Here is a 25367-nt window from a genome sequence, read left to right as displayed (position 1 = left end):
TGGGTTTAGCAATGAAACATCATGTATAATCTTTTTCTTAAAACACTAAAAGTGTGACTATTTTTGTAATTTGACTTTTTCTTCTTCTCCTTTTCTCTTTCCAGAAATTCAGAAAGCATCATTCGCCGTGGATTTGTTCGCAGTTGCATCTTTCGTAATGGAGTCGTTTTCCATCACCATTGCAGCGCTGCTAGAGGTAAGAGACGAAGGGGGCTTGAAGAAAGAGAATCAAGAGAAAGAGAAAAAAAATAGAAAATAAAAGAAGGGTGAGAGAAATTACTTATAGGTATAAGGGAGTGGGTATTTTTGTCCAAAAAAAAAGTTGTTAACTGCTATGCTACTCCTTCTTAAAACATGGTGGGTGTATCATAACATTCCTCAATAAATAAATATATTCAAGTAGTTTATACATCACATTTTTATCATTTCGTATTCATCATTTATATGGTGGATTAAATAATTCATCATATTTAATGTATAAGAGGAGATTGATGTATAAGTTTATACAATACAATGTGAGTATCAAACAATGAATAAGTCTATAATGTATTGTATATGTTTATACTAGCATGTCTAATATTAGAATTAGGGAGACATATACTCAACCACAAAAACTAACTTAAGAGTTGAGGTTTGCAATACTCTTATAAAAACTATCTATGTTCTATCTCTAGCAAATGTGATATTTATAACATCTAATAAGGCCTACAAAACAAACTCATATTTTTATTTTCTTTCCAAAACTTGGGTTCGTTTCCTCAGCAGCACCGACATATTTACATGTGCAATTGCATTCTCTTCTACGTGTCTCTCTTTTTCCGAATCCAACCAAGGCATTGTACAGCGTAACCTGTACCAGAAAATGTTGTAATGCCCGAAATTACCCTCACTTACATTTCCACTCTTTCATGTTACTCAACAACCTTCCTTCGTTTTCATTCTTCAATGACAACCACCAACCTGATAAAGCATTCTCCAGTTTCACAAGAAACTTCACTTCATAAACCTGCAATCTTCCATTTTACTTGCATCTCCATTTCTCTGTCTTCAAAGTTGCCATTTCCTAGTCCTATGTATTTGTTCTATGAATGTTTTGATTTTGTTGCAGCTAAGATGTTTGTGTTTTTGTTCACTAGCTTTTTCAGTTTTCAGCTTTCATGCTCATGTTAGTAATAGTATGGTAACATAGATGTAGAATCTGATTTCTTTTTGTGTACATTTATAATGGATATTTGGGATAGTTTGTGGGTTGTGCAATTTATGCAGATGCTGGGTTTGTTTAGTTTTTGGGTCTCATTTTCAAAGTTTAGGACTTTATTCTCAAGAGCTTTTGGTTTTGTTCAGAATATTGTTAAGGAGAAATGCAATGCATCATGGATCTTAGTTTCTTTCAATGGGGTAGTCACAACTGGGTCATTGATATCCTTAATCTTGGTCCTTTCCTGGGCATATTCATATGCATTTCCGAGTCCTACCACTGTGGTTCAGAGTTTTGAGATTCCCAACAGTTCTCACACACTGGTTCAGAGCTATGAGGTTCTGAAATCCAATGTTTCTGTGGGTGCCTGCAACGTGTTTGATGGAAGTTGGATAAGGGATGATGGCTACCCTTTATATGATGCTTCTCACTGCCCTTTTGCAGAAAGGGGTTTTAATTGCTTTGCTAATGGGCGTAAGGATAGAGGCTACACAAAATGGAGGTGGAAACCCAAGAATTGTGACATTCCAAGGTTTGATGCCCGTGGAATACTTGAACAACTTCGTGGGAAAAGGGTGGTTTTTGTTGGCGATTCGTTGAGCCGGACGCAATGGGAGTCCTTGATTTGTTTGCTGATGACAGGAGTTGAGGATAAGAAGAGTGTGTATGAAATCAAAGGCAATAAGATCACAAAGCAGATTAGGTTTTTAGGTGTGAGATTTAGTACTTTTGATGTTAGAATTGATTTTTATCGATCAATTTTCCTGGTGAAGCCTGGTCCTGTGCCTAGACATTCACCCCAAAGGGTGAAGACAACACTGAGATTGGATAAGATGGATGATATTAGCCATGAGTGGATTGATTCAGATGTTCTCATATTCAATTCAGGTCACTGGTGGTCAAGGACTAAGCTTTTTGACATGTGAGTTGCTTCATTCTCCAAATATAGATGTTTTTTTACCTCTCTGTCCATCCATGTTTGCATGCAAGGAAAAACCACCAAAATCACGGTGGACAGAGGCATTTTTCCTTAGTTTTTGTGGCGGTCCACCATGATTTTGGCTTAACCTTGATTTTGCACCGTGTATCCAAACATCCACGGAGTTAGCCAGACGTGAAAATGTTTGGATATTCATGTATAACTAATATATGTGTTAGTTTTCCCTACATGACTAGCCTAAACTTTTCTTGAAGAATGTCTACTATTGCTACTAACATGCTCTTCAGCCAGGGGCTGGTACTTTCAGGTTGGTAACTCACTGAAGCTTGGAATGCCAATTAATTCTGCTTTCAACACAGCTTTACTCACCTGGGCCTCTTGGGTAGAGAATACAATTAACACAAACAGGACAAGAGTATTCTTCCGTACCTTTGAATCATCTCACTGGAGGTAAGTTTTAACACCATTTTTATCTATTTGTTTTGCAAGTTTATAGATGAGACAATGACTAAACATAACCAAATTAAGGGTTTATTTCTCTATTCTCTTGGCAACACAAGGGCCATCAAACTTAATGGTAGGCGCAAAGTGTGAACTATAAGAGTTAAGGCTTATAGCATGTTTAGAAATCTTTCTGCAATTAAGAATCAATTCTAGTGAGAAACTTATGTGAATAGCTTTTAGATTTCAAAATTGATTTTGTGGAAAGAGAAGTTAGTCAAACATGCTATTAATATGCTTATCTTTGTGGCAGTGGACAGAACCGCCACGCTTGCAAGGTGGCCCGAAGGCCTTGGAAGAGAACAAATGGCAGGGACAAGAGTCCAATTTCAGACATGATCAACAGAGTTGTGAAAAAAATGACTGTTCCTGTGACAGTTCTGCATGTTACACCCATGGGAGCATATAGGAGTGATGGACATGTGGGTACATGGAGTGACAAGCCATCTGTGCCAGATTGCAGTCATTGGTGTCTACCTGGTGTTCCTGATATGTGGAACGAAATTCTCTTCTCATATTTGCTACCAAAAGATGGAGCAAATTAACATCAAAGCTGGTAACATATAGCTACATTTAGTCTTTGTATTAATTGATGTTGTTTTCAAATTCAACTGTAAACATTATAAGCACTGATCCCTTTTAACTTGAGAGTTCATCTGTGGAACCAATGTTTATGCTAAACAAAGATACTAGAACTGTAATGTTCCTGTGCCAATCCTTGGATGATTGAAGTATACATTTAATCTAATTGCATCTTAAAATATTCCCCTTCTTGTTGCATATAGCTATCAAGATTTCACCCTTATAAACATATCTTCAAATGCTATTTACAAACTTTCTCACAAGCTCCTAGACTCCTAAATATCAAAGACAGCACCAGTTCTTAGATTATTAACCTTACAAATAGTCAAAACGAAGCTCTCCGTTTAACTTTAGATTATTAACCTCAGACAACGTTTTAACTTTAGAATGATGAAAATAAATTATTAACTAGAACAGCAGCAAATTGAAAAAAGCCACATTTTATTTATTCTGTATTAGACAAGCCCAGAAGCAAAGGCCCTGCCATTCTATACATTCAAACATCACAAATTTCATAATCCTCATAAGGGATTATTTATATATGCCTTTTTTCTTTCACAACCAGAAAGAGAACTCAGTCCCCAAATAGGGACTCACACATCATTGTTTTTGGGTTTTACTCCCCCATGCGGATGATGCATCTGATGGACTCTCCTTTCAGCATGTAATCAAAAGCTTTGTTAATCTCAGAGAACGAAACTGTGTGGGTGATGAATTTCTCCAGTTCAAGTTCCTGCAAAAGTATCACCATAAGATGCTTAGCAACAAAATTGTACTAGTTCTACTTGAATGACTTTAGGAAAATCATTTTATAAGCTTAATTACCCCTCTCATGTACATCTCTACAACATTAGGAAGATCAGTGCGGGGTTTGTAGTTGCCATAGAAGGTGCCCTTAAGAGTCCTCTCATTCAAGAAATTCACAGGATGAGTTTTGAATGCATCATCTTTGTTTGGCACTCCAACAAGTACAGCAACACCCCAACCCTGTGAAAAAGAAGAAGAAATCAATCAAGATTAGGCCTTGGTTTATAGGAACTCTTCAGCAACATAGAATAAAAGAGTTCTGCTTTCGCATACATCATGGACACATTCAAATGCAGAGATCATGGCCTGGATGCTGCCAGTGCATTCAACAGCACGATCCACACCTCCATTGGTCATTTCAGCAATTACCTGCACACCAGCATTCACATTTTTAATTCATAGCATCAGAATGTGAAAGTATAAGTTGGAAAAGCATAGCTTTAAGTCAACGTAAATATAACATAATATGAAATTTTCAATGAATTAACCTCTTGTACAGGTTTGTCGTGATCTTTTGGGTTCACGAACTCATTGACTCCAAACTTCTTGGCTGCCAACAAGAATAAAACCAGAAATACAATCAAGAATTGAATATCCACTTCATTTATGTTGAGCTGAATCTTCAAGCATTTTGTATGGAAGAAGAAGAAAACATTTTACCTCCTTCAAATCGGCTGGAAACTAAATCAACCCCAATGATTCTTGATGCACCAGAAACCCTTGCCCCTTCAGCAGCCTAAATTTTTTGTCAATATTAGCCTCTATGAGTTGCTATAAAAAGTATAAGTATAACACATGCACACACAAAAGCAAAAGGCAAGGTAACATACAGCAAGGCCAACAGCTCCAAGTCCAAAGATGGCAACAGAAGAACCAGGTTTTGGTTTTGCAACATTGACAGTAGCACCAAAACCTGTGCATATTCCACAACTGAGAATACAAACTTTGTCAAGTGGGGCAGCAGGGTTGATCTTTGCAACACATCCAGCATGGAGAACTGTGTATTCACTGAATGTTGAGGTACCAACAAAATGGTATATGGGTTTTCCTTTTATGGAGAATCTACTCTGGTTGTCACTGATCATGACACCCCTATCAGTGTTGATCCTAAGAAGATCACACATGTTGCTCTCCTCTGATTTGCAATGTGGGCATTCACCACATTCTCCTGTGAATACTGGGAGAGCATGGTCCCCTGGTTTCAGATGAGTCACACCTTCGCCTACGCTCTCCACAATGCTGAATAACATCATGCCAACATTTTTAGTAAGGTTTAACCAAAAGTATTTCATGTTCAAACAAATGTATCAAAAAGGCATAGATTTATGATATGTGATTGTGTGCTATACTCAGAAGAGAAACATACCCTCCAGCTTCATGACCAAATATCCGAGGAAACAATGGAGTCTGACCCTGAAACAAGGGGAAAATGAAGATCATATTAAACAACTTGAGCTAAATATAAATAGAATGTAGAGTGGGTAATGCAAGTTTATTGTTTGTTACCTTAGCTTCCCAGAAGTAAACATCAGTGTGGCAAAGGGAGGTGTAGAGTATCTTCAGACGCACTTCACCGGCCTGCGGCGGCGCCACCTCCACTTCTTCAATCACTAGTGGCTTCCCTGCCTCCCATGAAACCGCGGCTAGTACATTTCCAAGTTCCAACAAATCAACCAAGACACACAGTTAGCAACACATTATCACTGAATTTATAGCCATACCCTCGAATATTCAACAATAAGAAACAGTGCTCAACAAAATTTATAATTTTCTATTTATACAGAGAAGGATCTAAAAAGAGGGAAAGGGTTTTAAAAATTTTCTGGATAGAATAAAAAATCAGCGAAATAGATCAAAACTTTGTTAAACATTTGAAGTTAAGTAGCCATCAAGAGTTTAAGTGGCCATAAAAAAGTGTGAAGAACATGTCTGATCCAGAAATTAGATTAGTTAGAAGATTAGATATTGATGAATGATGATCATAGTTAGTTTTAGTGTAAACCTGAAAAATCAATTCCTATAAAGTAAAATAAGTAAACTAGAAATAGAGCAGGTAGCAGATAGATAGATAGATCAAAACAGAACAGAAGGAAAGATTAGAGTGGATGATGATTGTGTCACTGACCTCTGCATTTGATGACTTGACCAGCTGTGGTCGACATAGCTATAGCTTTCAGAAATTAAGATGAACTGAGAATGAATTGATGAGTGAGCTGGTAATGAATGGTATTTGTTTGTGGAAGAAACTGTGAGTCCGTGAAGGTTATTTATAGAGATAGAAGGAGAAACTAAACCACCGAAAAATGGATTTTTAAAACAAACAAACGTACTGTGTAGAATAAGAATACCGCTATCCCTGCTCTTGTTTTATTTCCAAGCGGCGCCTTAAGGTTTAGGACACATAGCCAGCCACGTTGTAAAACTATTGCTGGTTTCTAGTTTCTTCCTTCCTTCCTTGTTTAGGAAATTCCTAATCAAATGGTATTACACAAGTGGCTAGTTAGTTTTCTCTGATTTTTCTTTTCCTTGTTTAGGAACTTCCTTTTTTTTTTTATGGTTGTTTAGGGACTTCCTAATCACAATTGTGGGGCACCATCAAGTGGCAATAACATAATAATTACTCAAGTTGTAACTTTGTCTAGTTCTTCTTTCCCTTTGTCCTTGTTTTTCCTTTTCCTATAGCGTCTTGGCAACTTATCCTTGTTCAATTTGTGGAATTTAACTTCAAACCCATTAATTTAATGATTAAAAGGGGGGATAAGGATGTTTTAATAAAACCGTCATTTCTGTTAAAAAAAATAAAACCGTGATTTGAAAGAATACATATTCTTTGTAAAACACTGAAACACAAATATTCAAAAAGATTAAGCTATTAAGGGTTAAATGAATTATTTTATATTATATTTTAACACGTTCCCTCATGTAAGAGTTTTTTAGGCTTGAAGCGTTGACATTGACAAGTACACAAACCATGTGCTTAAATTCAACTTTATTTATAAGAAGAATTGAGGCTGCAAGAATTAAACTCTAGACCTTGGTCATAAAGACTTTGATACCATGTCAAACAATCAATTATCTTAAAAGTTTCAACTATTGGGTAATGGTCAAATGAATGATTTTATATTATATTCTAACACTCTACCGTCTACACCATCTATCTAGTGTGCACTTAATTAAATTAGTCAATTTTTAATCAATCAATTTCTATTACTAATATAAACCGTTGGTTATAAAATTTAATGGCTGTAATGCTGCTGAAGAGGATCCATTTTCACTTTGAAACTCCTTGTATTTGCTTCCAAGACCTTTTGAGATATGGAAAGTTTTGTCTACATCTGAGAGAGGTTTCTCAATTGCAGCTAGTTTGTCACAAATTTCCTTGATTTTTTGGATTTATTCATCCAAGGACAAGGTTCCCTTTGATAAGTCATCGAGGTTGTTTTTCAAAGTGGTCTGTCTCACTATCTTCGTTGTTGGGCAGTAACTGGTCATAGTTTGAATTCCAAATTGAAAAAGTTGTATCCCCTCCGTAGGTCATACTATTAGATTGTACTTCCTTCATGTTACATTGAAGCCATGAGGTGAGTAATCCATCATTTATCGCCCATTGCTCTTTTTCTGCATTTTTTTTATTTATTACCAGCAGAATCAATGACATCATCTGCTGGTTTTTCTTGGCTTGTGATGTGAAGCTCTACGTTTAGGCTTCAAAATCAATAGTAGGAATTGAGATTTCCAGAGCAGAAAATTTGTGATGGATTATTTGATTGAAACTAAGCTTGAGATTTCCATGAATCAATGCTATGCATTTATTGATATTTTCTTCCAACAATCTAATTGATTGCATGTGGTATTTATGAATAGTCATTATTCTTAACAAATACACCAGTGCTTTTTCCCCATTGGTAGGAGCTACATGAATACAGAATATCATATATATCAAAATTTATGTCTAAATACAGATCAATTGAATCAAAATATTTCTTAGAAGATTTACCAGATAGTTTTCTTGTAACATACTTCAGAGTCAGAGCTTACTCCCTTACTCTGAGTGAAACAATCGAAACTGCATATTTGCGGCAGAATTGTAGCAAGCATCCTTTTAAATGTACTTTAAATGTCTTCACTGCTGTTTTCCTTCAAAAGAGGGGTCTGTTTCCCCCTTGATTCCAAGCTTTTCACTTCAATATCTTTGGATTTCCCCCACAGTACAGAATAAAACCCAAGAACAATCACAGTTGCACCAACCAGACTGCATTGAAAGACAATGAATTCGCGATCGTTGAATAAACTCAACAGTACAACTGAACACAATATAGAAGAGAGACACAAACTTACCTTCCAAGATAGAATGCATCTCCAAGGATGGCAACACCTACAACCACCGATATGACAATGCCTATGGGCTTGAACATGGAAACAAAAACAGGTCCTGTCTGGTGTAAACACCAAGTAGTAACACCGACTTGAAATGCAGAGCCCATGACTCCCTGGAATGTTTACAGATGATGTTTCAGACTTCTAGGCCAAGATAAGCAGTAGTTACTAGTTCTAAGCTAATCAAATTAATTTACATTTTGATTACCGAGTATAAAACAGCAAGCAACCTAAACATTGGTTCCAAGCTCCAAGCACTGATGTCTCTTTCCACAACCAAACAGGTCACACCAGATTGAATGGCCACAAAGAAAGTATAAAAGAATACAGTAATCAACCCTGCTGGATATTTCTTAAGAATAGAAGCCTGAAATATAGCCAATTATATTCAACCCATTGTGTACCATGCAAGTAGAAAGCATTAATCATGAAGCTCTACTTCTACTTGATAATTTTACCTGTAAAATTAAAAATCCTGAAGCCATTACGCAATCAGCTGCGAGAAATAATCCTCCAAGTATCCAATTAGAATCTTGAGAGGAAACTGGCTGCTGAGATGAGTTTGAAGGTGATAGCCCCATCAGAAGTGCAGGGCCTTTGTACAATGTCGCAATAAATGCACCAGTAATTGATACTATTGTTCCCAGTGATTTAGCAAGGGTACTAGAGCTTTTCCAATCCAATAGTTCCATTCTGAAAGCATATGTATAGCAGTGAATGACTGGTTTGATTGAAAGAACAAGTATGTATCTTTTGCTTTACAATGAGTGTGCATATTTGGTCAGCCTTTTGTCTAGAAAAAAAGACACAAAACATACAAAACTTTCAAAACCCTGAGGAGTTGCTTTTACTTAAAAGAATTGCAGAAGGTTTTCTGATCAAATAAATCATTATGTGATCTGAACATATGATTATTGAAAACAAGAATCTCAAAGCACTCGTGTTAGCACCAGGTGCCTAAACTCCAAAAATGGAACATTTTTCATTTTCAAGACAAAATATGATTAATTGTGAATCTTTAGTTGGAAAGAATTTTGGGAAAATAAAGAGTGCAAAAAATCTCAGCGACATGATTCTGCAGTATAACTATTTCAGTAATTGACAACTATTTATGCATGTTGGTAAACCAAATTGATATATGAGAGAATTTTAGGTCAAATTACATTGTAATAGGCTCAATAGAGCAATTCCCTTGAGAATTGATAAATTAATTTGACTTCATTTGGAGCCAGAAAAGAGACAAATCCAAGAAAATGATTGAGACTTGGACAGGTTATATGCCAGTTGAATTAACCCTTGCAAATTACTTATGGGTTTGCAGTCTATCCAACAACTAAGAAATAAAACTGAAGGAAAAAGACTTAAAAAGTTAATTCTATCCTCCGTGTGTGTTTGGATACAATTGAGTGTAATTTAAACGGATTTTCAATCCATGGAAGAGTTTTGTTCACTTTTTTGTCTCAAAATGAGATACTAACAAGTATCCAAATACTAGTGAGATAGAGAAGTACTGCACAGCTGTCACTCAAGATAGTTTGTAATTCAATGTGAAACATTTACTTCATCCTAAAGTGAGGACATGGTAGTTCCAACAAAATGCTACTTCAAAATCTCCATGAAATAGGAGTTGATGGCACCAATCCTTCATTAGGCGGAAAATTAGTGATAACAGAATTGAAGAAAATCCATCACAAGGCACAGTCATGATATATTATTCACAGAAAACACATTATTTATATTTATAAATTCTCATTCAACCAGAAAACACAAGTGTTACCAAAACTAGAATGTTCAATAAGCTCAAAATTTCCTCTTTATTCACCCAAATAGAATAATGACAACTAGCCAAAGTGCTCAAATAAATTTGTCTGAAAGAACAGAAAATTCTCAAATAATTCAAAGTCACTGAACCTGAAAGCAACTGCAAGTATGAAGGTAAAACCAGGAATAAGGTTGAGCATGGCAGTACCAAGCGTCGGTGAGCTGTAGTTAATCCCAGCATACCCAAAAGCCTGAGCCAAAAATCTGAAAACAAACTAAAAATGAAAAAAAAAACCATGTTATTAGAATAGAACTCACAATTTATGCATAATCAATAAAGGGGTAGGATTAAGTGAACTTGCCCGAGTAATCCAAGCAAGAAGAATTGGCAAAGGATGGAGAAAGTGATAGGAGGGCGTTGAAATCTGTGGACTAAGAATGAAGTGGGAAGAAGAATGAGGGAAGCGATTGTGTTGGAGTAGAAGATGAAGATGAAATTGGTCATGCCTTGTGCCATGACTTGTTTGCTCAATATGATTAAACCAACTTGAGCACACTCTGCCATGATCATTCCCACAAACGCAGCTCTCACCTTCCCCATTTCTGATTGATTCTGAAACACACAGACAGACACCTTCAGTTCTGAGTTCACCTCACAGCTTACGTCTACACTTGACTCCTGTTGTTGTGTTTTCCCGAACACTTTATGATTGGTCGATGCATTGATATTTTAATAGTACGGCCGCCGCCTTCATCATTGCTAAGTGTTACTCCCTCCGTTCCAGTAAGTTTGTACTTTAAGGTTGTTGCATAAAGAGTAAGAAAACAATTATTGATAGTATAATTTGACTAGATTGCCCTTATTTAATTTTACTAGTATGATGTGCAACTATTAAAGTATACTTAGATAGAGAAAAATGTAATTAATAGAGAAGAGTTGTAGTTGGTCAATATGAAATGTGATAAGTGAGAGAAAATATATTAAATGAGGGTGTAGGTGGAAAAAATTAGCAAAAAATGCATTAATTTTCTAAAACAACAAACATTTTGGGATATTGAAAAATGGTGTAAAACAACAAATTTTCTGGAACGGAGGGAGTAAAAACACTTTTGCTTCATTTAAAAAATAATTTTAGAACTTTTTTCAGGATTTTTTTTTTTTAGATTGTTGTCGTGATCTAACTGTGGTTGTGGTGCATGTTTGGTTTAATGGTTTTATTTTTCAACACCTCTTTTATCTCTTAGGGTCCGTTTGGTACGTTGTATAGTATAAGGTCTGATAGTATAAGTCCTGATTGTATTAGGCCTAATAAATTTTTAATACTATACAGCGTTTGATCATACACTGTATAATTTGGTGGCGACAATCGTGGTGTAAGGTGATGATGGTGGCAGTAGTGGTGGATGGTGGTGGCGGCGGCGGTGGTGGTAGTCGTGGCGATGGCGCCAGTGGTGGTGACAGTGGTGGTGGAAGGTGGTCTTGGTGGCGGTCGTGCCGGAGGGTGGGGGCGGCGGGCCGGCGGTAGTGGTGGCAAGAAGGTATCAACGATGGTGACAGTGGTGGAGCATGGTGGCGGTGGCGACAGTGGTGGTGGTGGTGGCGGTAGTGGTGGCGGTGATGGGGGAGGGTGGTGGTGGCGACAGTGGTAGTGGTAGTAGTGGCGATAACGATGACTAGAGCGTGGTGGTGGTGGTGGCGACGGTGATGGAAGTGGAGGCAGTGGTGGTGGTAGTGGTTGTGGAAGGTGGTTGTGGTGGCGGCGACAATGGTGATGATGGTGGTGGCGGCGGCGGTAGTGGTGGAGGCGGTGTGGTGGAGGTAGAGCGTGGTGGTGGCGACGATGGTGGTGGTGGCGGCAGTGGTGGTGGTAGTGGTGGAGGTGGAGGGTGGTGGTGGTGGAGGGTGGTTGTGGTGGCAGCAGCGGTGGTGGTGGTGGTGGCGGCGACGGTTGTGGCGGTAGTGATGGTGGTGGTGGTAGTGGTGGAGGCGGTGGTGGTGGAGGGTGATTAAATATATTCAAGTAGCTTATACATTGCACTCTAATCATGTCTTATCCATCATTTATAGGATGAATTAAATGATCCATCATTTTGGTGTATAAGAGGAGATTGATGTATAAGTTTATACAATACAATGTGACCACTGACCACCAAACAATGGATAAGTCCATAATATATTGTATAAGCTTATACTATCATGCCTAATACAGTGTACCAAACGAGCCATTGGACTTTGTACAATGGTTTTGTTTTTCAACACCCTCGTTTTTCACTTTTTACACTCTACATCATCTTCTTTCTCCTCCATCTAATAATTCAATTCAACACACATTCAACTTTTACTCACTACAATTGTCTTGTTTAATAAATTCAACACCCTACCCCACCACTTTTATTTTATATTCTTATTTTCTTTTATGTTTTTGTTTTGTGATTATATATTAATAACAATTATCGATTGAAATTAAATTAAAATAATTAAGAGTTAACTTTTTTTCTTTCTAGTTTAATAATTTATTTGAATTTTATTTTTTAATTTTATATTCTTAATTAATTTTTTCTTACAAGTAATAAAGACGAGATATAGGGATAGTCATTATTAAAACAAGTAAAATTACAAAAAACTTAAAATTACAATACAATACAGTACAATACACTAAGCAAACAATCTATTTAAGGATCAGAAACAGTTAACTAACAGAATTTACAATTTTCTTTATTTACTCAGAAGGATCAGAAAAAAGGGAATTAAAATTTTCTGGATACAGAAGAAAAATCAGCTAAATAGATCAAAACTTTGTTCAACATTTGAAGCTAAATGGAGTTTAATTAGCCATAAAAAGTGTGAAGAATATGTCCCATCCAGAAATTAGATTAGTTAGAAGATTAGATATTGATGAATGATGATAATAGTTAGTTTTAGTGTAAACCCGAAAAATCAATGCCTATAAAGTAAAATAAGTAAACTAGAAATAGAGCAGGTAGCAGATAGATAGATAGATCAAAACAGAACAGAAGGAAAGATTAGAGTGGATGATGATTGTGTCACTGACCTCTGCATTTGATGACCTGACCATCTGTGCTCGACATAGCTAGCTTTCACAAATTAAGATGAACTGAGAATATGATTTGATGAGTGAGCTGGTAATGAATTTGTATTTGTTTGTGGAAGAAACTGTGAGTCCTTAGTTTTTGTGGCGTTCCACCATGATTTTGGCTTAACGTTGATTTTGCACCGTGTATCCAAACATCCACGGAGTTAGCCAGACGTGAAAATGTTTGGATATTCATGTATAACTAATATATGTGTTAGTTTTCCCTACATGACTAGCCTAAACTTTTCTTGAAGAATGTCTACTATTGCTACTAACATGCTCTTCAGCCAGGGGCTGGTACTTTCTGGTTGGTAACTCACTGAAGCTTGGAATGCCAATTAATTCTGCTTTCAACACAGCTTTACTCACCTGGGCCTCTTGGGTAGAGAATACAATTAACACAAACAGGACAAGAGTATTCTTCCGTACCTTTGAATCATCTCACTGGAGGTAAGTTTTAACACCATTTTTATCTATTTGTTTTGCAAGTTTATAGATGAGACAATGACTAAACATAACCAAATTAAGGGTTTATTTCTCTATTCTCTTGGCAACACAAGGGCCATCAAACTTAATGGTAGGCGCAAAGTGTGAACTATAAGAGTTAAGGCTTATAGCATGTTTGGAAATCTTTCTGCAATTAAGAATCAATTCTAGTGAGAAACTTATGTGAATAGCTTTTGGATTTCAAAATTGATTCTGTGGAAAGAGAAGTTAGTCAAACATGCTATTAATATGCTTATCTTTGTGGCAGTGGACAGAACCGCCACGCTTGCAAGGTGGCCCGAAGGCCTTGGAAGAGAACAAATGGCAGGGACAAGAGTCCAATTTCAGACATGATCAACAGAGTTGTGAAAAAAAATGACTGTTCCTGTGACAGTTCTGCATGTTACACCCATGGGAGCATATAGGAGTGATGGACATGTGGGTACATGGAGTGACAAGCCATCTGTGCCAGATTGCAGTCATTGGTGTCTACCTGGTGTTCCTGATATGTGGAACGAAATTCTCTTCTCATATTTGCTACCAAAAGATGGAGCAAATTAACATCAAAGCTGGTAACATATAGCTACATTTAGTCTTTGTATTAATTGATGTTGTTTTCAAATTCAACTGTAAACATTATAAGCACTGATCCCTTTTAACTTGAGAATTCATCTGTGGAACCAATGTTTATGCTAAACAAAGATACTAGAACTGTAATGTTCCTGTGCCAATCCTTGGATGATTGAAGTATACATTTAATCTAATTGCATCTTAAAATATTCCCCATCTTGTTGCATAAAGCTATCCAGACTTCACCCTTATAAACATCTTCAAATGCAATTTACAAACTTTCACACAAGCTCCTAGACTCCTAAATATCAAAGACAGCACCAGTTCTTAGATTATTAACCTTACAAATAGTCAAAAAGAAGCTCTCCGTTTAACTTTAGATTATTAACCTCAGACAACGTTTTAACTTTAGAATGATGAAAATAAATTATTAACTAGAACAGCAGCAAATTAAAAAAAGCCACATTTTATTTATTCTGTATTAGACAAGCCCAGAAGCAAAGGCCCTGCCATTCTATACATTCAAACATCACAAATTTCATAATCCTCCTAAGGGATTATTTATATATGCCTTTTTTCTTTCACAACCAGAAACAGAACTCAGTCCCCAAATAGGGACTCACACATCATTGTTTTTGGGTTTTACTCCTCCATGCGGATGATGCATCTGATGGACTCTCCTTTCAGCATGTAATCAAAAGCTTTGTTAATCTCAGAGAACGAAACTGTGTGGGTGATGAATTTCTCCAGTTCAAGTTCCTGCAAAAGTATCACCATAAGATGCTTAGCAACAAAATTGTACTAGTTCTACTTGAATGACTTTAGGAAAATCATTTTATAAGCTTAATTACCCCTCTCATGTACATCTCTACAACATTAGGAAGATCAGTGCGGGGTTTGTAGTTGCCATAGAAGGTGCCCTTAAGAGTCCTCTCATTCAAGAAATTCACAGGATGAGTTTTGAATGCATCATCTTTGTTTGGCACTCCAACAAGTACAGCAACACCCCAACCCTGTGAAAAAGAAGAAGAAATGAATCAAGATTAGGCCTTGGTTTATAGGAACTCTTCAGCAACATAGAATAAAAGAGTTCTGCTTTCGCATACATCATGGACACATTCAAATGCAGAGATCATGGCCTGGATGCTGCCAGTGCATTCAACAGCACGATCCACACCTCCATTGGTCATTTCAGCAATTACCTGCACACCAGCATTCACATTTTTAATTCATAGCATCAGAATGTGAAAGTATAAGTTGGAAAAGCATAGCTTTAAGTCAACGTAAATATAACATAATATGAAATTTTCAATGAATTAACCTCTTGTACAGGTTTGTCGTGATCTTTTGGGTTCACGAACTCATTGACTCCAAACTTCTTGGCTGCCAACAAGAATAAAACCAGAAATACAATCAAGAATTGAATATCCACTTCATTTATGTTGAGCTGAATCTTCAAGCATTTTGTATGGAAGAAGAAGAAGAAAACATTTTACCTCCTTCAAATCGGCTGGAAACTAAATCAACCCCAATGATTCTTGATGCACCAGAAACCCTTGCCCCTTCAGCAGCCTAAATTTTTTGTCAATATTAGCCTCTATGAGTTGCTATAAAAAGTATAAGTATAACACATGCACACACAAAAGCAAAAGGCAAGGTAACATACAGCAAGGCCAACAGCTCCAAGTCCAAAGATGGCAACAGAAGAACCAGGTTTTGGTTTTGCAACATTGACAGTAGCACCAAAACCTGTGCATATTCCACAACTGAGAATACAAACTTTGTCAAGTGGGGCAGCAGGGTTGATCTTTGCAACACATCCAGCATGGAGAACTGTGTATTCACTGAATGTTGAGGTACCAACAAAATGGTATATGGGTTTTCCTTTTATGGAGAATCTACTCTGGTTGTCACTGATCATGACACCCCTATCAGTGTTGATCCTAAGAAGATCACACATGTTGCTCTCCTCTGATTTGCAATGTGGGCATTCACCACATTCTCCTGTGAATACTGGGAGAGCATGGTCCCCTGGTTTCAGATGAGTCACACCTTCGCCTACGCTCTCCACAATGCTGAATAACATCATGCCAACATTTTTAGTAAGGTTTAACCAAAAGTATTTCATGTTCAAACAAATGTATCAAAAAGGCATAGATTTATGATATGTGATTGTGTGCTATACTCAGAAGAGAAACATACCCTCCAGCTTCATGACCAAATATCCGAGGAAACAATGGAGTCTGACCCTGAAACAAGGGGAAAATGAAGATCATATTAAACAACTTGAGCTAAATATAAATAGAATGTAGAGTGGGTAATGCAAGTTTATTGTTTGTTACCTTAGCTTCCCAGAAGTAAACATCAGTGTGGCAAAGGGAGGTGTAGAGTATCTTCAGACGCACTTCACCGGCCTGCGGCGGCGCCACCTCCACTTCTTCAATCACTAGTGGCTTCCCTGCCTCCCATGAAACCGCGGCTAGTACATTTCCAAGTTCCAACAAATCAACCAAGACACACAGTTAGCAACACATTATCACTGAATTTATAGCCATACCCTCGAATATTCAACAATAAGAAACAGTGCTCAACAAAATTTATAATTTTCTATTTATACAGAGAAGGATCTAAAAAGAGGGAAAGGGTTTTAAAAATTTTCTGGATAGAATAAAAAATCAGCGAAATAGATCAAAACTTTGTTAAACATTTGAAGTTAAGTAGCCATCAAGAGTTTAAGTGGCCATAAAAAAGTGTGAAGAACATGTCTGATCCAGAAATTAGATTAGTTAGAAGATTAGATATTGATGAATGATGATCATAGTTAGTTTTAGTGTAAACCTGAAAAATCAATTCCTATAAAGTAAAATAAGTAAACTAGAAATAGAGCAGGTAGCAGATAGATAGATAGATCAAAACAGAACAGAAGGAAAGATTAGAGTGGATGATGATTGTGTCACTGACCTCTGCATTTGATGACTTGACCAGCTGTGGTCGACATAGCTATAGCTTTCAGAAATTAAGATGAACTGAGAAGATTGATTATGACGAAAAACTGAGAATTGATTGATGAGTAAGAATGATTGTGGTTGTGGAAGAAAGTGTGAGTCCATTGAGCTTATTTATAGGTATAGATAAACGTGTTGTATTTGTATGTGTCGAATACCGCTTTTCTTTGTGTCTGGAAATGAATTCAGCTGATGTTTTATGGCTAAAAAGCATTTTTGGTCCCTGATGTTTTAAGTTTGTGCAAATTCTGCCCCTACTCTATTTTTGTCGACGTTTCTACCCTTCATTTTTTCAAACAGTGCACCGTCTACCCCTCCGTCAGTCATGCTTTCTCAGGAGAGGTTCCTGAGTGGATTGGAGTGAGTGGATTGGAGAGATGAAGAGGAGTATATGAAGTTGATGATGATCAAGGAAATGATATGAATTAAATTTGTTTGATGTATATATCAATTATGTATGTAACTGAACTGGTTAAATGCATGTTTTTCTACTTACAAGTCTTGAGTTTGAATCTCTCATGCCCATTTTTTCCAATTTCACTTGTAATTTTCACGTGATAGGTCCAAAAAATATTTAAAAAAAGCCAAATCAGCTCATTTCAATAGTTTTTTAACGTCTGACTGACGGAGAGGTAGACAATGCACTGTTTGAAAACATGAGGGGTAGAAACATCGACAAAAATAGAGTAAAGGCAAAATTTGCACAAACTTGAAACATCAGGGACCAAAAGTGCTTTTTAGCCATGTTTTATTTACAAGCGGCGCCTTCGGAACACTGTTGCTGGTTTCTAATCACAATTGTGGCCCACCATCAAGTGGCAATAACACAATTACACAACTGGTTTGGTTAGTTTTCTCTAATTTTTCTTATCCTTATATGTTGTGTGCTGGTTTTTCATTTCCACAGCATTTTGTCAACTTATCCTTGTTGGTCAAATACGTTAATTTAATGTTTGAATACTGAAATTTTAAAATGTCAACTCATTTCATCTCCATCCCCAATTATCTTTATCTTGGTTAATCTTAATTTTTTCTTTAATCTTTCCATAAGAATCATTGGTATTAGTTCCTGAACCACATCACTAAAAACCTCACATTATAAAGTTAAGGGGTGAATTTGGGAGAAAATTTTATTCATAAACCAATACCTATAATTTACTATAGATTAGTTCAGAGACGAAAAATATATTTAACACATTCAAAATGAAAACCTAGTGAATGAAAAATGGATAATTCAACAGTTTTAATAGGGTGGACAATGATTGACTCAAACCTTACTTTTTCTCTCATCTCATTTCCACACATTTTATTTTTATTTTTCCTTACATTTTTAGTCACATTAGATATCATATCACTCATTTTTCTTTATATTTATTCAACGTGAAGGTGAATAAAAAATGAGAATAAAACATTATTCGTTTCAATAATATCCTATCCTTTGGTGTTTTAAGTTTTCCACTTTGGTGTGAGTGGAAAACTCATATGAGTGAGATCCACTAAAATGAATATCTCTCACCTCCATTTTCCTTTCCAATCAAACACAAAATATTCCATAACCCTTCTCTTTTCTATTCCCTCCTTATTTTTTCCTTCAATTTTCCATTTTTTTTTTTGGGTACATCGGAAGATGACTTCAATTTTCCTTATAAACATAGAGTTAATGTTGAAGAATTAATAAAAAAGGCCAATTCAATTCAACCTACTCTATTTTTCGATATACCAAAAGAAAAATTCAACCTACTCTATTTAGTGGTTAATTAGTGTGTGAAAAATGGTCCAGGGTCTCAAAGCACTCTCACGATAACATTGATAATTTTTTGGAAAGAAAAAATGTGGAAAATGAGAATATTAGTAGAGAAATGAAAAGAGTAAATTTACATGTTACTGGAATAGGATGTGTGATACACATAAAATCATTGTATAACGTTTTAAAAATAACTAAGCAATATGTTCATACCAACACTAAGGAAAGGATATATGCTCAAACAATAAAATAGGTAATTTTGGTGGTCTCAGCTGATCAGCTCAGCTCCGTTGGAGAGTTGGGTGGTTCATCTGTCCCACAAAGAAGGTCCTATGCCGTCTTACATCATCACATTGGGGTCTTCCATCGTCACGTCAAGGGTTCTTTGTCGTCAATCTGGGGGCACCAGAGGGATATACCTGCAAAGGCACTCCAGCGTCCAAGTCACATAAATTTTGGCAGGGTAACGTTAGGGAAAATTGTGCGTACTTGGTGAAAAGTGGCATGCATTATTTATAGAGTGATGTATATTATAAGTCTCAGCCGTGTAGTGATAACATACCCTGAAGGGCTAACTATAGGGCATGAAAATCGTTAGGTTGGGATAGAGAACGTCCTCGATCGTATTACGTTGGAAGACCCAGATGGACTCCATGGTAGGTGCTTTATGTTTCCCTTCTCATGTAAATATCTCAAATGACCTGGAAGGTTGATTCTGAATCCTTCTGCAAAGATATTCTTTAAGACCCTTCTTTTGTGGGGTATGATATGGATTATAGAGTCGGGTCAAGGCGTCCATGATCGTTAAAATGGGCAGACTTCGTCTGCTTCGGTCAATGAATGTTATGCATCGTATCCTATGGTGGCCAAATTGTGATGGGTCGAGCCATGGAGCCCCAAGTCGGAACAGAAGCCCCCTACAACTTAAGCTTCTTCAGAAGTCGAGTATGTTAAGTTTAACATGAAAATCATATTGGTAGACTTGGGTTTTATAGATCTAAAAGTGTTGTCAGGCCTTTAGTCATAGTAAGATTTTTTCGTTTATCAACTTGCCTTCATCATGGTTGTTTGGAGTCTTTCTTGATAATTTATGCTTGAAGAAAGTGGTTCTTCAATGATTGTTCATATCGACTTGATCCCTTAAGTAATTTAGTATTATCATATCATGTTATTTTTTTTTTCTAGAAACAACTCTTTTTATTGCTTATAAATTTATTTTGTAGGTGGTAGATTGGACTTTTAATTATTTTCAGGGCCTACGGAGCCCACACATTAATGTGTTTTCGAATCATAGGAGCTAGTAATCGATGGTACACTTATATTGGGGGCATTGTTGTTGTTGTTGTAATCAAAGAAGCAATACCGAATATACCTTTAGAAAGATCAGAAGAATATGACGGCCAGTAAACAACCAATGCATCTATAGAACTATAGACTGGACAAGGGGTAAATTAATCAAATTTGCTGAAAATGTCATGTCATCAAATAATTAATGAAGTATTTACATACTAGCAAATCAATTCACAAAACAAGTCCTTTATTTGCAACCCTAGCCTATAAAGCATGGACATATGTCTTTAAAGGATCATGTAACGAACAGCGAGCACAATATGCTTATCTAAAAAAAACCGAGCACGAACATATGTCTTTAAAGGGGTCATGTAACGGACATCGACACCTGTACTACAGGTGCCAGACACACTTTTGTGGTGTATGAGAAAAAAAAACTTTCGCTCGGACACTTCAAGCTGACAACTCTCGTAGGATGGATATTTGTAGGACATTGATATTTTTTTTTAAATCCATCAAAAAAATTATCTTTTACATTTTAAACTTGGGTTAAATATACTCTAAGCCCCTAACATGTAGAGTCTAATTTAAATTAGTCCCTAGGAAAAAATATAATAGCTTTCGGTGATAAGCAAGAGTGCAAGAGTACAACAAATTAACAAAATCAAAATTTTATTATCATCTGTAAGAGAATACAGAAACAAAGGCCTTATCATTCTCACCATTCAAATTTCACAAATCCTCACAAATATATATTTTCACAACCAGAAAGAGTACTCAGTCCCCAAATAGGCAACCTCTCACATCATTTTTGGGTTTTACTCCTCCATGCGGATGATACATCTGATGGACTCTCCTTTCAGCATGTAATCAAAAGCTTTGTTAATCTCTGAGAATGAAACTGTGTGGGTGATGAATTTCTCCAGCTCAAGTTCCTGCACCATAAGATTGATCACATTAGCAACAAAATAGTACTAGTTCTACTTGAAAGACAAGATCAATTTATAAGGTTATTTACCCCTTTCATGTACTTCTCCACAACATTAGGAAGATCAGTGCGTGGTTTGTAGTTGCCATAGAAGGTGCCCTTAAGTGTCCTCTCATTCAAGAAATTCACAGGATGAGTTTTGAATGCATCATCTTTGTTTGGCACTCCAACAAGTACAGCAACACCCCAACCCTGAACAAAAGATGAAGAAATCAATCAAGATTCAGCTATAGTAAACTTCATATAAACTTTTCAAGCAACAAGGTTCTGTTTCGCATACATCATGGACACATTCAAATGCAGAGATCATGGCCTGGATGCTGCCAGTGCATTCAACAGCACGATCCACACCTCCATTGGTCATTTCAGCAATTACCTGCACACCAACATTCACATTTTTAATTCATAGCATCATTCAAAACTCAGAATTGAAAAGGCATAGCATTAAGACAGCATAACTATAGCAAATTATACGAAATTATCAATGAATTAACCTCTTGTACAGGTTTATCATGATCTTTTGGGTTCACGAACTCATTGACTCCAAACTTCTTAGCTGCCAACAAAAAAGCAAATTCAGAAATACTATCAATAAGTGACATGTTTAGAAATTAGAAATCATTCTATAATTGATTCTTAGGACAAAATCAAATATGAGGAGAAGCTGAATGACAAAATTGATTCTGAGAAAAAATTAAGCTGATCCAAGCATACTATGTTGAGCTGATTTTACCTTCTTCAAATCGGCTGGAAACTAAATCAACCCCAATGATTCTTGATGCACCAGAAATCCTTGCTCCTTCAGCAGCCTAAAATTTGTAATAAAGAAGAGTGGATCAATATTTGCCTCTATCAATTGCTATAGAAATGCAACACATGCACACACAATGACACAAGGGCAAAAGGCAACGTAACATACAGCAAGGCCAACAGCTCCAAGTCCAAAGATGGCAATAGAAGAACCAGGTTTTGGTTTAGCAACATTGACAGTAGCACCAAGACCTGTGCATATTCCGCAACTGAGAATACAAACTTTGTCAAGTGGGGCAGCAGGGTTGATCTTTGCAACACATCCAGCATGAAGAACAGTGTATTCACTGAATGTTGAGGTACCAACAAAATGGTATATGGGTTTTCCTTTTATGGAGAATCTTGACTGGTTGTCACTAATCATGACACCCCTATCAGTGTTGATCCTAAGAAGATCACACATGTTGCTCTCCTCTGACTTACAATGTGGGCATTCACCACATTCTCCTGTGAATACAGGAAGGGCATGGTCCCCTGGTTTCAGATGAGTCACTCCTTCCCCTACGCTCTCCACAATCCTGAATCACGTGATACCAACATTACTATAGAAGAACAGAACATTTAAGTATTTAACCATAAGTAGTCCATGTTGAAACCAGAAAGAATTGAGAAAAATGAGCCAATAGATCAAAAGATATATAGAGGGTACAAATTTATTAAATGTGATTCTGTTAATTGCAATATCTACATACCCTCCAGCTTCATGACCAAATATACGAGGAAACAATGGAGTCTGACCCTGAAATAGGAGAAAAATGAAGATCATATTAAACAACTTGAGCTAATCAGCTAAATATAAATAGAATGGAGAGTGTGTTGTTTGTTACCTTAGCTTCCCAGAAGTAAACATCAGTGTGGCAAAGGGAGGTGTAGAGTATCTTCAGGCGCACTTCACCGGCCAGCGGTGGCGCCACCTCCACTTCTTCAATCACAAGCGGCTTCCCTGCCTCCCATGAAACCGCGGCTAGTACATTCCCAACAACATACCAATCAAGACATACATTCAGTTAGAAACTTAGTATCACTGATATAGAAATACCCTCAAATATTTAACAATGGGAAACAGTTAAAAGAATATGTAAACCAAATTTACCCCGGCCAATTATGTAAATTGACCATGAGATTGTTACACAAACTTTGCATACCATCAACCATTTTTCAAGGCTTATAAAAAAAAATCAAACATTTTTCAAAATATCCTTAAAAAAAACCATTTTTCAAAATAAATAAATAACAACCCAAAGGATAGGGGAATGGTAGCTCAGGGAAATGAAGGAATTTGCAGGGTGAAGGGTGAGAGTTCAAATTATGGCAAAGAAATTAATTTACTAACAATTAACAACTAACATTTACTAATAAAGAAAAACAACCGAAAAGGATAAAATATTATTTAAAATTATAAAAGGAAAATGATGATCAACATAGATCTAAGAATGGGAATTGTAATTGCAACTAAATAGAAAAAAGCAAAAGATAAATGTGATTATCATAAGATCAAAACAAGTGGATCAGAAAAATGTGTCACCTCTACACTTGATGACCTGACCAGCTGTGTTCGACATGGCTAACAAAAGTAGAACGAATTGAAGTAGAATGAGTGAATATTCAACGGTTGATAGTTGATACAAGTGATGTTGAGTTGGTGTGTGTTTGTTTGTGGCAGAAAAGCTTGTTATATAGTGTGGGGAAAACACGATTCTTAACTTAAAACCACCTTGGTTTGGGGTTAGCTAGCGCTGTTGTTTTAATTCCAAGCGGCGCCTTCGGTAAACAGAGACACGTAACAAGCTGTTGTCGGTTTTTAACAGGCGACTTTTTTCTTAATTTCATTATTTCTTTATCACTAGTTGCAGTGACAACTGAGAATATATGGAGAGCAGTCAAACATCATCTTACTTGATCAATGATGGTTTTCCACATCGCTAATTTAACATATCTTAACTGATCAATAAGATTATCCGCGTTGATCGGTGTACATTAAATTTTTTTTTTAATAAAATGGTAGAATAGAGAGACAGTACCTCTAAAATCTAGACGCTTATAAAAAATAAAACCTCTAAAATCTAGACTATTGGGGCATCAGTAGTATGATGGGGATGCTAACAGAGGTTCACTTCTGAGTAGGAGCGTGGAGGAATCTCTCTGAAGAGAGTTGTCATCTTAGGATTTTACTGACATTAAGGGATTCGAACCCTCGACCAATTGTGTCAACTCATGTTAGCATTAATTTTTATTTTTACATCAACAACACTCATGCAGTTTATAGAGGTTCTCATTCGTTGAGTAAAAAATAATTGCAAAGTGTTGTTGACATAAAAAAAATTGATGTACACCAATTATTTTGTATTATTATTTATAAGAAATAAAGTAGGTAATTCATAATTCATTTAATGTAAATATTCATATTGCCCTTAGAATGCTATTAAATATCCTCATAAGTTATAAGTGATAAATAAGTTCAACAAGTGTTTGAATCATCGTTGGCAGAATTGAGTTTGACAGAATTGTCGTAAAAATAAGTTAAAGTGGTTTAGGTTTGGATACTTATGAATCAAAAGTGATTTCTTTAAACGATATTTGATTGGATAACTTTTATTATAATTATCTTAAAAAAGATTATTAAAAAAATTGGAGTGTAATTATTGACAAAAATGAGTATTGAAATGTTCATACTAAATTAATTTACACAATGTCTCAATTAATTTTTAACTTTATACTAATATAAAGAATTGCTTTTGTAGTGTTTTTTATCTGGTTTTTAGAAAGATATAATAATTAATATTAATATTAATATGTAATATTTAACAAAAACACATACACATGAACACACTATCTTTGGAAGTGTCCCCGAGTGATAGTTCAAATTGTAAAAGCTAGAGTGCATATGAGTTAGGGTACAAACACTAGCAAAAACTAAAAACCTCCATTGATGTTTTCTTGAGGTTACCGTTGTTTGAAAGTATATGAGGGTTTTTTTTTTTGGTACATCGGAAAATTAAAATATGAGGGTATTGACGGGAATATTCCATATTCCAACAAAACACACAACTCGGTTCAAATCCCTTACATAAAGAAGCAAGATCGAGTGGCTTTAGCCACAATCCATTTAAAAATACCCTCATATTCAATCCATTTATTGGAAGATTAATTCTAAGAAGTTATTATATGTACCTCCATTAATTCTGAGAAGTGGATGTGTAAACGTATTTAAAA

General features: G+C 36.2%; 5 protein-coding genes across 6 annotated transcripts; 1 reads left to right on the top strand and 4 right to left on the bottom strand.

The window, feature by feature from the left end:
* Positions 1–767: 767 nt before the first annotated feature.
* Positions 768–3400, top strand: LOC130740665 (protein trichome berefringence-like 7). Its single transcript, XM_057593341.1, has 3 exons — positions 768–2120; positions 2430–2588; positions 2893–3400. Exons 1-3 carry the CDS (start codon positions 1225–1227, stop codon positions 3182–3184), a joined length of 1347 nt encoding a protein of 448 aa, XP_057449324.1. The 5' UTR covers positions 768–1224; the 3' UTR covers positions 3185–3400.
* Positions 3401–3645: 245 nt separating this feature from the next.
* LOC130740674 (alcohol dehydrogenase 1-like) lies at positions 3646–6325 on the bottom strand. Its single transcript, XM_057593352.1, has 9 exons — positions 6154–6325; positions 5535–5671; positions 5395–5441; positions 4859–5267; positions 4689–4764; positions 4517–4578; positions 4302–4397; positions 4047–4208; positions 3646–3954 (listed from the first exon to the last, which is right to left on the bottom strand). Exons 1-9 carry the CDS (start codon positions 6188–6190, stop codon positions 3838–3840), a joined length of 1143 nt encoding a protein of 380 aa, XP_057449335.1. The 5' UTR covers positions 6191–6325; the 3' UTR covers positions 3646–3837.
* A 1488-nt stretch (positions 6326–7813) lies between these two features.
* On the bottom strand, positions 7814–10868 carry LOC130740683 (WAT1-related protein At5g40230-like). Of its 2 annotated transcripts, none has more exons than XM_057593361.1 (6): positions 10529–10868; positions 10317–10430; positions 8864–9098; positions 8614–8772; positions 8367–8518; positions 7814–8280 (listed from the first exon to the last, which is right to left on the bottom strand). In XM_057593361.1, the coding sequence occupies exons 1-6, from the start codon at positions 10765–10767 to the stop codon at positions 8142–8144; spliced, it is 1038 nt and encodes a 345-aa protein (XP_057449344.1). In that variant the 5' UTR covers positions 10768–10868; the 3' UTR covers positions 7814–8141. The 2 variants fall into 2 exon arrangements, with proteins under 2 accessions (XP_057449344.1, XP_057449352.1); XM_057593369.1 differs by having other exon boundaries at positions 10317–10441; positions 10529–10661.
* Positions 10869–14767: 3899 nt separating this feature from the next.
* LOC130740640 (alcohol dehydrogenase 1-like) lies at positions 14768–17437 on the bottom strand. Its single transcript, XM_057593308.1, has 9 exons — positions 17279–17437; positions 16660–16796; positions 16520–16566; positions 15984–16392; positions 15814–15889; positions 15639–15700; positions 15424–15519; positions 15169–15330; positions 14768–15076 (listed from the first exon to the last, which is right to left on the bottom strand). The coding sequence occupies exons 1-9, from the start codon at positions 17313–17315 to the stop codon at positions 14960–14962; spliced, it is 1143 nt and encodes a 380-aa protein (XP_057449291.1). The 5' UTR covers positions 17316–17437; the 3' UTR covers positions 14768–14959.
* Positions 17438–21011: 3574 nt separating this feature from the next.
* Positions 21012–23836, bottom strand: LOC130740649 (alcohol dehydrogenase 1). The gene is made up of 9 exons (XM_057593319.1): positions 23680–23836; positions 22982–23118; positions 22847–22893; positions 22264–22672; positions 22078–22153; positions 21839–21900; positions 21625–21720; positions 21375–21536; positions 21012–21291 (listed from the first exon to the last, which is right to left on the bottom strand). Exons 1-9 carry the CDS (start codon positions 23714–23716, stop codon positions 21175–21177), a joined length of 1143 nt encoding a protein of 380 aa, XP_057449302.1. The 5' UTR covers positions 23717–23836; the 3' UTR covers positions 21012–21174.
* Between the last annotated feature and the right edge of the window lie 1531 nt (positions 23837–25367).

Source organism: Lotus japonicus, chromosome 1 (genome assembly GCF_012489685.1).
Source record: "Lotus japonicus ecotype B-129 chromosome 1, LjGifu_v1.2".
NCBI lineage: Eukaryota > Viridiplantae > Streptophyta > Magnoliopsida > Fabales > Fabaceae > Lotus > Lotus japonicus.
Note: the sequence above shows the minus strand (reverse complement) of the source record. Positions and strands in the feature narration are given on the sequence as shown.